We start from the raw sequence: 12,572 nt of genomic DNA on the forward strand, positions 1-12,572 counted from the left end.
TAAAAGCTATTATTTATGAAGTGTCATTTGTGTCATAAAAGGTAGGGACATAAATATATGAAAATTTCAATTTACGACATAACGTGAAGCCTTAAAAAAGAAGGAAAGTGTGTTGTATAAATTGTCAAATACGACACACAATGCTTAACCCGTAAATATTTGTGTTTAAAAATTTGCACAAAACTACGGTCATGAATGCGAGATTATGCACAAGTATTATGACATGAATTTTATGAATGTCATTAATGATATTATTTAAGACATACCGGTACTATGCGCCGTATTTGTCAAGTTGTAAAAGACCCAAACTGTTGGTGTAAGAATTTGTTCTAAAAACATTTTTATCAAACGCGTTTTCAGTCATTTTAAAAGTATTTCCAAACGCATTTAGTATCTATAAAAAAAATTGTCTTTATCTTCTTAATCTATCTTATTCACTGCAATTGAAGTCTGTCATTGTAGGTAGGTAGTTAAAACTTGAAAACCCAATGTAATTAGAAATTTTTTAAATTTCATGAGACATCCAATTTCGTTCTAGTATTTTCTGAATTCTCGGATCGCAAACTTCTAGAGGTAGGATTTGATTTGCGTGTCACATAACCGGTCGGAATCAAAATTTCCAATCCAATGTGATCCCTTCTCAACCAACCTCGATCAACCTTCATCATACCTTGATTTTGCCCTTGATTATTTCTGTTTCTTGACATGTATAGTATAGTAGTACTGCAAAGCAATTTTTTTTTCTTTTTTTTGGTTATCGGAGGGAATCAACCCCTAAACTTAGCTCTGATTTGGTACTGATGTGATTTTGAAAAAAGTGGGTATAAAAAAAAGCTAGAGCTGGGAGCTTTTCTATGTTTGGTAAACATTCAACTTCAGCTTTTTTTCACGGTTTTGGATAAAAAAAAAAAGAAGCCAAAAATACAAAGTTGCATAACCCAGCTTTGAAAAACCAGCTTTTTTTGCTTGCCCAGCTTCTATGCAAACCGATTTCGCAAGAGGCGCTGAGGCCTTTAATGAAATTTTCCAATACCCAAAATGGCCTTTAGCAATTAAATAAATTATACATTATACCCATCGACTTCGTTGCTGATCCCCAAAATCTCAATAGAAAAGCCTCGACGCCTTCGCCGCTAACACCAACGGTAAGTCCTGAAATCAGAGTTCATCCATCTTTCGTGAATCGATTGATGTGACCCAACCTTTCTTTCCCCACGACCTAGCCTTCCTTAGGATCAGGCAAAGAAAGACAGAGAGAGACAGAGAGAGAAGGGGGAGAGAGGGAGTGAGTGGCAGAAGATAGAATATGCAAAGGTTCCGCAAAAATAAAACAGGGACAAGGTAAAGAAGAAACGACTCTTAGAGAAAAGAATAGAATAAAAAAATTATAAATATCTTAATAAAAAAAAAGGTAAAAGTACATTTTTTGAAGCTCACAACTGTTTATAAATAGTTTAAATAAATCTTATAAATGTCATAATAAAAGAAAAGATAAAAAAATCATTATATAATATTCAACATTATATCTTTTTTAATCATTTTACATAGTCACAGCAGTTTTACATAAAAATTTACCAAACACTTTAACACTGCTTTTCTTTTTTTGCCAAAAGCACTTTTACAAAAAAGTTTACCAAATACTCTACTGCTTTATTTCATAGCTGTTTATTCTAGCAGCACAACAAAATCAATTTTTTTCAAAACACAGAAATACCAAACCAGCCCTTAAGCTTTTGATGAGAAGCTACAATAATGTTAATAATTCTTAACTAGAGAGGCCAGATAAATGAGGCACTGGAATGAGGTGTTCTTGGTTGTCCCATTTTAGTAATGGAAAACCAAAGCCAAGAAATAAAAATAGGTGAAAGAGCTAGGGTTTATAGAAAATCAATCTCATGCATCAAAGTATTCAAAGGCGGACCGGATAACTCTCCTGCAAAATACACACATAACCCAATATCTTGCACAAAAGTTACAGAAATTAAGGTAAAGACTTTGTCAACTTTTGGACAACCCTATTTCCGAATGATCCATCCCTCCTCATTTGACCCTTGTAAACAGTCTTTCCAACTACTATTCTTAGCCTCTCTCCTTCTCTCTCTCATCACTCACTCTTCCCCTTTCTCTCTCAATGCCATCAAAATTAACCACTATCAACCTTCAAATCCTTCTTCACCTGCACCCTGACTCAATTTGCAGCGCAGCCCCCTCTAAAAGGGCACACACGCTGCCCCTACTTGTGCGTGTACGTACAAGCCTCTTATGCTACGTACCTACACCACAATTATGGAGCAACGTAACAAGAAGATGAAGATGATGATGATGATGATGATGATGCAGTGCGCATCATCATCGTTAATATCATCTCGTACTCTTGGTTTCTTCTTTGTTCTGTTACATGTTTGTGTTGCCTCTTCTGCGGAGGTTTCTGAAACCGAAATTCTCCTCAAGTTTAAGGGTTCCTTACAAAACACCGACGGAATAACCAGTTGGAAGCCATCGACCAGTCCCTGCACCTCCCGAACGTCGAACTGGATGGGTGTTCGTTGCGATGGAAAGGGGAGAGTTTGGGCTCTGCAGCTTGAGAACATGGGGCTCAAGGGTGGAATTAATGTGGACTTGCTCAAGGACCTGACCAACTTAAGAACCATAAGCCTTATGAAGAACAGTTTTGAGGGTCCATTGCCTGATTTGAGGAAACTTGGCCCGATAAAATCCGTCTACCTGTCGGATAATAAATTATCTGGGGCGATTCCTTCAGATTGGTTCGCAGGAATGTCATCATTGAAGAAAGTCCACTTGGCGAATAATCAGTTTACGGGAGAGATTCCAAAGTCGTTGGCAGCTGGGTTGGATAAGTTGGTGGAGCTGAGTATTGAAGGGAACAAATTCGAAGGCAAGATACCAGATTTTAGGCAGCCCGGGTTAACAATTTTTAACGTCTCCAACAACAAATTGGAGGGTGAGATCCCGGAAGGCCTAAGAAAATTTGGTGCAAGCTCATTTGCAGGTGAGCTCAAGTTCTCTCTCTCTCTCTCTCTCTCAATATCCAGGAAGAATAACCATGTTTAATATCTGAATTTGAGTTGTATTAATATATTACAATATATACCTTCCAATTAGGATTTTTCTTGTGAGAGACTTTGACAACCGTAGTTGAGAAACCAATGAGGAGTGAAAATCGATTAAAGCTCAAGTCTTACATATTCAGCTAGCCATATATGGCCTATAAACAAATCTTTCACGCAATTCTTTTAAATTCACTCAATTCTTTTTTTCTTTTTCTAGTGTGTTAAATCCACCTCAATGTCTTATTTTTCCATCTTTATTTTAGTGAAAATGTCAATAACATGTTTATCCTTTTGAAAAAGACTTTTAAACCCTACCTCGTTTCTCTCCCCACCGTCTCTCTCTTCGTCCCCATTCTCTCTCCCCCTGTGCTTCTCTCTCTTCCATTTCATCTCTCTTCTTAGCTTCTCCACCGACTGCCACAGCCGGAAGTTGCTGTTGATCTACGAGCTCCTGAGACCTGCCATTCATGTAGGCACAGAAAACAGAACAAGGGAGATATGGTTGTTCGAAAAGGGTAGTTGTCCCAAGTAGGAGATCCTCCATCTTTCCGAGTTGACATCAAAACCAACCTGCTTCTTAGGTTGTTCGAAAAGGGAAATTTTGGTTTAAGAGTTGGTTCCAACTCCAAATCGCTATTTGATTGGGCCCTAAACCAAGGGAGATTACCAGAAACACCAAGTTCATTTTGGTCAGGGTTGCAGCATAGGTTAAATTTGTGCCATTAACGAATTTGCAGAGCTCTATCAACAAATATCCACACGTCTGTACTGTTTCTGCATAAAACCACAAACTCAATTCAACCACACGGAACCATTTTAGCACTTACTTTTGGGGTTTTGAGAAAACAATTTAGCATTTTTTGCATATAACCCAAATGGGCATGCTGCTATATCCATTTCAGACACAATCTTTACAGTGAATAACATCTACTGAATAGAAAAGTCCAATATACGTTGCGTTTGGTTGCTGCGAAAGTGAGGGAAAATTATATGGAAAATACCAATTAACGCATTTTGTTGCTAAAGAAAGATTAGGAGCGAGTAGTCGTTGAAACTTGAAACAAAACAATGGAGGTGTGGTGTTGTGATATAAAGGTTATTTTAGGAATTAGCGTGGGTGGGGAATAAGATTTTAATTTTTAAGTTTTTATAGTGGGTGAAATTATTATGTGGATAGAAAAATAAGACAAAAGGGTGGGTCTAGTTGATTTTATTATTTTTTTCTTTTTTTGACAAACGATATCTATATTAAGGGGCCGAGATGAGTTTAGCTTCACAATGAGCTAGCAATAATATGGTTCAAATTTGCCTTTGATAAGAATCGAACTTAAGACTCACTTGCAAGTGATGAGAAATACCACTACATTGTAGGGCTTAAATAAAATTAGTTTTAGGGCTTTTACATATTCAATTGGGACTTTAAGATTTTAGGGTTTAGATAAAATTATTTTTAAATTTTAACATGAATGGTTTTATAAAGCTAATTTAAGTTCCTATTTTTATAACTTACAGTATTTAAGTAATTATAGCACATTTATTCTTTATAAACTTATCATGTGAACTTTATTCAAAATTCAAATTCTTATATTAAAAAAAAAAGTCAACAACAAAACAAAAACAATTTATATTTAAAAAAAAAACTTATATGTACGGAAGTATCGGTACAAATGTATGAATACATAAGTTTTGGTCCGAATGTGAGGGTATGTAACTATAGTATTTAAACATACATAGGTCACCTAGTACTACAGTCTAGTGATATTCCTCTTCACTTGTAAGTGAGAGCTTTTAGGTTCGATTCTCGCCAAAGATGAATTTGAACCACATTATTGCTAGCTCATTGTGAGGCTTAGCCCACTTTCTCACCTCCTTAATGTAGATAATATCATTTGTTCACAAAAAAAAAAATGGGTACGTAAAATGTATATCCATATATATAGAGAAATTCACGTACAATGACAGTAAATGATAATAAATAACTTTTCTTATTATGAGAACTTAATAATAATTATCAATGATAAATAACATTTTTATTGTTTATGGGAATCGATATATAACCTACACATAAAAAACTCAATATTACAACCTAATTAATGTTTGAAAATTACAATTAAATGCTAAGGACCATAGTTAGTTTTACATCTTAGGCAATGTTTCATCCAAAAAGTAATTTTTTTCAAGGATTAGAATAGAATTTTCCATAATTTTTTTTAACAAACGACATTATTTACATTAAGGATGAGGGATAAGCTAAGCCTCACAATGAGCTAGTAATAATGTAGTTCAAATTCTCCTTTGTCGAGAATCGAACCTAAGAACTCTCACTTACAAGTGAAGAGTAATATTACTAGACCGTAATACTAAGTGGCGTAATTTACTAGGTTTTAAGCAATTTATTAGGTTAGTGTCTTCTTTTAAGCAAATCGAAAGCATAGAGCGCACCTAGAGAACAAAAGAATTGTTCTTAAAAGATGCAGGCAATTAAAAGTTTTCCACCTTAACATGCAGGGAATGAAGGCCTCTGTGGAGGGCCAACTAACATAGCATGCAGTACCCACTCGAATAAGCCCGCACCCTGGATTATCGTGCTGATTGCCATCGCTGTCATCGTAGCAATCGTCGCCATAGTTGCTTTACTGGTCTTCCTCCTTGGACGCCGCAAAAATACATCTGAATCATCGGTAGAGGCTCCACCACCATCAACAGCAACTGTCCAAAACAGATCAGTTCAAAAAGAACCAGAGCACCAAGCAAGTGCTCCGGGATCACCCGAAAACTCTAGCAGAGGAAGTGGAAAGAAGGGTGAACAGAGCTTGAAGCTTTCGTTTGTGAGAGATGACAGGGAGAGGTTTGATATGCAAGACTTGCTGAAAGCCTCGGCGGAGGTGTTAGGCAGCGGTTGTTTTGGGTCATCTTACAAGGCTGCTTTGCTGACCGGACCAGTGATGGTTGTGAAGAGGTATAAGCAGATGAATAATGTGGGAAGAGAGGAGTTCCTAGAGCACATGAGAAGGATTGGGAGATTGGGACATCCTAATTTGCTTCCACTTGTGGCTTATTATTATAAGAAGGAAGAGAAGCTCTTGATTGCTGATCATGTTCAAAACGGCAGCTTGGCTCGTCATCTTCATGGTAAGTTCCTTTTCCTTTAAACATATACATATTTGCATTTTACCTAAACATGAATGACCATATTATCTAGTTGTTCTAGTAATTGATGAGATACTACTTTTAAGTGATTAAAACTATTTGTATACCACATCTCTAATCGAGACATGCCGCACATTTGTATAGGCGGAGTAATGCCTTTATCAGAGATGTGATTTGCAATGTCGTCCATATAGCATTGCTCGTCAATATGGTTTGCAAATCTTTAATGTCATTATAGACAATTTTACTTTTAATGTTTTAGTTGTATATATCAAGCCATTTCTCTTCCGCGGTCTCTCCTTCAGATTGAGGAAGAGACATGAATGAATGGTTAATCAATTTACTTGGTGTTATTTGCACTTTCATGATCAGGAAACCAAACCCTAGGCCAACCAAGCCTTGACTGGCCAACCCGTTTGAAGATTGTCAAAGGAGTAGCACACGGCTTACGCTATCTCTACGCTGAGCTTCCCAGCCTTGTAGCACCCCATGGCCACCTCAAATCATCAAACGTTCTTCTCAACGAGTCCTACGAGCCCCTTGTCACCGACTACGGCCTAATCCCTGTGGTAAACCAAGAACATGCTCACACCATCATGGTGGCCTACAAGTCCCCAGAGTACATGCAAAGCAAGCGCATTACAAAGAAGACCGACGTTTGGAGCTTCGGAGTGTTGATCTTGGAGATCTTAACGGGGAAGTTGCCCACCAACTTTCTGCAGCAAGGTAAAGGAAGCGAGGAGGATTTGGCAAGTTGGGTGAACTCGGTGCCTCGGGAGGAGTGGTTCAATCAGGTGTTTGATACAGGAATGGGGGCAGGCAAGAGTAGTGAGGGAGAGATGCTGAAGCTCTTGAAAATTGGGTTGGAATGTTGTGAAGGGGTAGTGGAGAAGAGATTGGATCTGAAAGAGGTTGTGGAGAGGATTGAAGAGTTAAAAGAGAAGGACAACCCCGGTGATTCAGATATTTTCTCTACGTGAGCTAGCGAAGGCGACATGACGAAGATTGTTGGCTGATGAAATAGTTCTCTCTTTCTGCATGACATGCTCAATGGTTCATTGCTTCAGTGATGATAAGAAACCTCTTAATGTGTATCTGTCACGTCCCTCCGAATTCCCTCAACCTGGATGAGAGACAACAATGGACTAGAGACAACAATGGACTGCTTGTCTATAAGATTTGGCTTTATATGCAAGCTAGGTTTAAACAAACTACTTTCATATTCCATAACATAATTCCTTCTAGTATAACCATTTATTCATCAAATAATCCTTAATTACAATCATACCCAAAAGAGTTTATAAAATTTCATTTCGCACCACATCTAAATGGAATAGGATTTGCACACGTTTCAAATTAATTACCGGTTCAAAGCAATGATATACTCTCCACCTATGTACTCGGTGTAATATCACTTGGTTCTTATATTTGACTATTCCAAATCATCAAGGGAGAGGAAATAATAATAAAGAATCAGTCAGGGAGAAAATGATCACTAACATCTCCCTTCCCACCTCACCAAATATATAAAAATAAAAAATAATAAAAAATTAAAAATTAAAGAAGAAGAAAAATAAAAAATTCCCAATAAATTTTCTCCATATTAACTCGAGAAGGTAAGAGGGTTTTTCTTTTTCTTACTAAATTGTAGAGAAAAATTACTACTAAAAAGTCCTATGATCGATCCTAAAAAATAGGAGAAACTTTGATTGTACAGCATAAAAGTGATTTTTCTTATATCAGTGATTGAACAATTACCGTTGTTGTATTCTAGCTGCAGATGTTCATAATCTAACGATATGCACGAGAACCAAGGGTGAGAACCAAGTCTAGGGCCTAGGCTTTTCATTTATCTCTTGTTATCAGTAGTATATTTATCTCTCGTATGTATTGGTTCCTCTATATGTAAGGGAAACCCTCTCAGAGATCACTACAAGGTCAAAAACCGAAACTTAAGTGCCCTTTTGTTTTTTCTCATCGCTCTTCAAGTTCTCCATTGTAACAAGTCATCTCTCATCTGACGGTACGTACATGTGGAATCAAAACTTTGTTGGTAGACTCGGTTAATATTAGAAATTTTAACCGATGTGGGCGTTTTGGCATGCATCTGCATCAATCGTCTCTATATCTAGGGCCAAATTTCTAAAATAATCCTGTAGATATGGGGGGTTAATTAGCTATAACCGAGTTAATGTTTGTTTTAATTAACTTTAAGTAGTTTTGAATATTTAAGTTCCTCTGGCCCTTAGGCAATTGGGAAGTTTAAGAGTCCAGAAGGAGAGACAGAGAAAGAGTCAGAAAGCTTTGCATTATTTTGTTATATTATAATTATTATTTTTTTTTCGAAATTTACTTATGTTCCCATATTCATATTTGAGCAAGAGGTTGTTGAATCTGAGAGTTGAGAAAGAGGAAGGGCGGAAGAGAATAATGTGGTATAACAATGTTGATAATGGAAATGATAATCAAGGCGCGGGGACAATAGCAGTGGCAATCGGCGAGGGCGTCTCCAGCCAAAATGCTTTGAAATGGGCTATTGATCATCTCGTCTCTAGATCTACCAGCCATGTTCCTATTAAGCTTGTCCATGTTATTCACCAATCTAATTCCTATAATAAACTTCATGCAACTGGTAACTCCCTCTCTCTATATCTTTCATACATACGCATGTGCTGCATGTTGTCCGATAATTAGTTCTATTCATCAATCAATGACGTGTTAATTATCACATTTCTAATACAGGCGAGACTCATTTATGTGAATGTCTCACGCAGAAATTTTCTGCGTGTTGAGATGAACAAATAGCAGTACTCTTGCGTGAATAATTAACATATTTTGTTTGATTTTTGGTGGCGCTTATAGAGAATAACCCATCAAATGAAGGGCAAGCTCATGATGCCCCAAAAACAGATTTCTTACTTCCATTTCGTTGCTACTGTACACGCAAACGGGTAGGTTAATTCAATTCATAACTTCTTTTTTTTCTTTTTTTTTTTTGGTAAGAAACCTCCGTGATAATAAATGATATTTAGAAAAGGAATTTCGCCTAATCTGGAGGACATAAAACTTTATCCGTCACTCTTTTTTTTTAATCTGATCAACATACCTATTTATATACACTATATAATTAAGAAGGTAGTTATCTATGATTAAATATTTTAAGTTTTGACAAATTATAAGTAGATGTAGTTGATTTGTGAAATTAATATCATCAGGTACAATGCGAGACTGTTCTACTGGAGGATCAAGATGTAGCTGAGGCCTTAGTTGAGTACATTTCCCGCCATGGCATTGTGAGTATTGTTGCTGGTGCGACATCCAGGACTGGTGGGTTAACAAGGTATGCAATATAGCTAGATATGTAAAATTGTGCGTCTATGTGCAATTTTGTTTGTCCAAACTCATATGATGTTCAAAACATATTGTTCAAGTAGGCGTCGATTCAAGGCATCAGAATCTATTCCAGGCAGAGTCCTGAAGTTGGCACCACATTTCTGCTCAGTATACACCATCAAACAAGGAAGGGTGAGTGAAATGCGTGAAGCATCTCGTCCACTTCCAAATATTCCTGCTGGAGAGAGGGCAGCAGATCACCATTCCGATCACATGTAAGCATTTATATATTCAATAAATATTGGATCATTTTGCCAAACTTTCAATTTCTACCAAATATTACATTAAAAAACATACAATGCAAACGTCTATTTAAACAACATGCAACCAATATGTTACTTATGTTGAGAATGAGTCTCACATTGATGGGAGGAGGAGGGACCTTGCATGGGCTTAAAAGAGGTTGGGCTACTTCCCCTACTCCCCATATTGCCAATTGGTTTTATGGTGGAACCTCAACTTTCTTCATGGTATCAGAGCAGGTTATCCTGCGTGTGAAGCCAAACGGCCACATGTGCTCCACGTCATCCCATTATGTTGATCCACGTGTTAGGCTCAAAATTTGGCAACACATGAGGGGACATGTTGAGAATGAGTCCCACATTGATGGTAGGAGGGACCACATGTGAAGCCAAACGGCCACATGCGCTCCACGTCACCCCGTTATGTTGATTTACATGTTAGGCTCGAAAATTCACAACACGTGAGAGAGCGTGTTGAGAATAAGTCTCACATTTATGGGAGGAGGGACCTTGCATGAGCTTATAAGAGGTTGGGCTACTCCCCATATTCCCAAATGATTTTATAGTGGAACCTCAACTTTCTTCAACTTATTTGACTCATTTATTAATTAACTGATTTGGTTGATGTCTTATCTAGAGGTAGAGGTCCGATCAACGGAGCATATGATGAGGTCTCAGTGGCTGAGAATGATGTTTCGTTTGTAAGCTCAGAAAGACCAAGTACTGATAGCATTTTATCTTTCTACCAAAATTTTGGGCCAGCTGGACTGACCCGATTTCCTTTAGAATCATCATCAAACATGGAGAGTATTGCAAAACTGGACGAAGATTTTGACAGTTTTGATTTTTACGCTCTGCATGAACCGTCATCAACTGTACAACGTTGTGGAGGAACACCATTCTTGTCGCAGAAAGTATTGATAAGTCATTTGAAAAGGATACAAGTCAATTACAAACACAAAAGAAAGTTTATTTTGATTAAAAATCTTTCGGTACTTGCAGGAAGATATGGAAGAGGAGATGAAAAGGCTTAGAGTGGAGCTGAAGCAAACAATGGACATGTACCATGCAGCCTGCAAAGAAGCAGTGGCAGCAAAACAGAAGGTTCTAGCATAATTTAAACCCTCATAAATCTTCCTAGCAACTTAAAGCTAGCATTTTAGCTAATAGCGTTTTCTCTTACCATCAAAAGTTTTTAGGTTGCATGCATCTCACTGAATCTCTTTGCTCTTCCATCTCTCCCATAAAAGTAGGACCACTTGCATATAAAACCAAGGCTCCAGATTCGATTAGCAGTGTGATCATAATAACTTGTTTAAGCATTCTTGCTAAACTGATACCGTAGAATATTTAGAATACACATTCATATAATATATAGCTATGTAACACTCAACCCGATCAATAATTTTAGATTCACGGTCAAACAACACGACAAGAGAGAATTTGTCTATATAAGTGTATAAGGCATAATGATATTCACATCTATGTTGTTATTTGGTCCATGCATCGTGGCGACCAATTATCACCTAAACTTTGAGAATTCTTTTTTGTTTGAAAACTTTGGGTATATTATATCGTAATGTCGTACTTTCATCTATTTTGTTATTTGGATTTAGTGTCTCAATAACTATCCTGATTGGAGTCTTCTCATCTTACTCATATTCAATATACAGACAATTGAGCTAGAAGAGTGGAAACTGAAAGAAGAGAAAAAACTAGAAGAGGCACGACTTGCCTTAGAAGCAACTAGGGCAGCTGTGGAGAAGAAAAATGCAAATTCTAAGGCAGCAGTTTTGGCAGCTGATCATCATCACGAAGCCGCTCAAAGGTTTGCTGAGAAAGAGGTGCAAACAACGATCAGTGCAGATCAAATATTCAAAGCTTTAAGGGAAGCTGACGATGAAGAAAAGAAAAGAGTTTTGGATGCTTTAGGCCAGTCCCAGATAGTTTTCAAATACCAAAGCTTAGTTCATATCTTAGTTGTTTTATTGTTACTTTTTTTTTACTGTTCACTGTTTTAGTGAATTTGTTTCAACAGATTTAAGTGGCCTTTGTATGGCATATCAATTGGTTTGTTTTTCTCCATATACATATTTAGGTTCAAGGGGCTAGTTACTAGTTGTATAGCATTTTAGCATTAAATTCACTGCACGGACTTACACATGCACCAGAGGTCTATCTAAATGATCATGCACGTTACACGCGACTTACACTTGTATTACATTTAAGTTACTTTGCAATCAACAAATTCTTATGCTGAAGAAACATTGTAATATACTTTTTATCTTTCATGATGGTGTATGTTAGACAAGAAAAATAAAATAACACTCACTTTATTTAATCAGGAGGATTAATCTCATACAATATTTTGGTTGGAACTCTCGTTTTGAAGATGCAGTTGAGCACATTCCATATAGGGAAAGTTAGGTATTAACAATATGAAGTGCCTCTTTCTTTTTCAGCTTTTTCTTATAGCATAAACCTGTATAAGGCTTCTGATGAGTACATATTTTACTATATAGTTTACCTTTATTTTAGCATTAATTTATTGATTATTTTGACGTGATTTTGATATTTTGAATTATATTTTTAATATAGAACTTTCAAATTCTTTCTGACCAAAAAGGGATCAAACGGACGAATTTTGGAGTGATTCCAATTGGAGGATATTGGTGTGTCACCCAGCTTATTTGTATCAAAGTTTCAGATTTTTCTA

At 36.8% G+C, this 12,572-nt stretch overlaps 2 protein-coding genes across 2 annotated transcripts; both read left to right on the forward strand.

Moving 5' to 3' along the window:
• Positions 1-1,988: 1,988 nt before the first annotated feature.
• Positions 1,989-7,506, forward strand: LOC137732425 (pollen receptor-like kinase 1). Its single transcript, XM_068471734.2, has 3 exons — positions 1,989-3,010; positions 5,580-6,203; positions 6,594-7,506. The coding sequence occupies exons 1-3, from the start codon at positions 2,263-2,265 to the stop codon at positions 7,199-7,201; spliced, it is 1,980 nt and encodes a 659-aa protein (XP_068327835.2). The 5' UTR covers positions 1,989-2,262; the 3' UTR covers positions 7,202-7,506.
• Positions 7,507-8,576: 1,070 nt separating this feature from the next.
• LOC137732794 (U-box domain-containing protein 51-like) lies at positions 8,577-11,895 on the forward strand. The gene is made up of 7 exons (XM_088687235.1): positions 8,577-8,853; positions 9,084-9,172; positions 9,437-9,561; positions 9,656-9,829; positions 10,494-10,780; positions 10,863-10,960; positions 11,530-11,895. Exons 1-7 carry the CDS (start codon positions 8,577-8,579, stop codon positions 11,875-11,877), a joined length of 1,398 nt encoding a protein of 465 aa, XP_088543361.1. The 3' UTR covers positions 11,878-11,895.
• Positions 11,896-12,572: the final 677 nt, after the last annotated feature.

Source organism: Pyrus communis, chromosome 16, assembly GCF_041283825.1.
Source record: "Pyrus communis isolate YQ-2024b chromosome 16, ASM4128382v1, whole genome shotgun sequence".
NCBI classification, from domain to species: domain Eukaryota; kingdom Viridiplantae; phylum Streptophyta; class Magnoliopsida; order Rosales; family Rosaceae; genus Pyrus; species Pyrus communis.

What these genes read in the sequence shown, in the direction of transcription:
- LOC137732794 (XM_088687235.1), top strand. Translation starts at nt 8,577, where the DNA reads ATGTTCCCATATTCATATTTGAGCAAGAGGTTGTTGAATCTGAGAGTT. An exon ending in TAATAAACTTCATGCAACTG is followed by an intron (nt 8,854 to 9,083) that starts GTAACTCCCTCT and finishes TGGCGCTTATAG; the next exon opens with AGAATAACCCATCAAATGAA. An exon ending in GATCACCATTCCGATCACAT is followed by an intron (nt 9,830 to 10,493) that starts GTAAGCATTTAT and finishes TGTCTTATCTAG; the next exon opens with AGGTAGAGGTCCGATCAACG.
- LOC137732425 (XM_068471734.2), top strand. Translation starts at nt 2,263, where the DNA reads ATGCTACGTACCTACACCACAATTATGGAGCAACGTAACAAGAAGATG. An exon ending in TGGTGCAAGCTCATTTGCAG is followed by an intron (nt 3,011 to 5,579) that starts GTGAGCTCAAGT and finishes CTTAACATGCAG; the next exon opens with GGAATGAAGGCCTCTGTGGA. An exon ending in CTTGGCTCGTCATCTTCATG is followed by an intron (nt 6,204 to 6,593) that starts GTAAGTTCCTTT and finishes TTTCATGATCAG; the next exon opens with GAAACCAAACCCTAGGCCAA.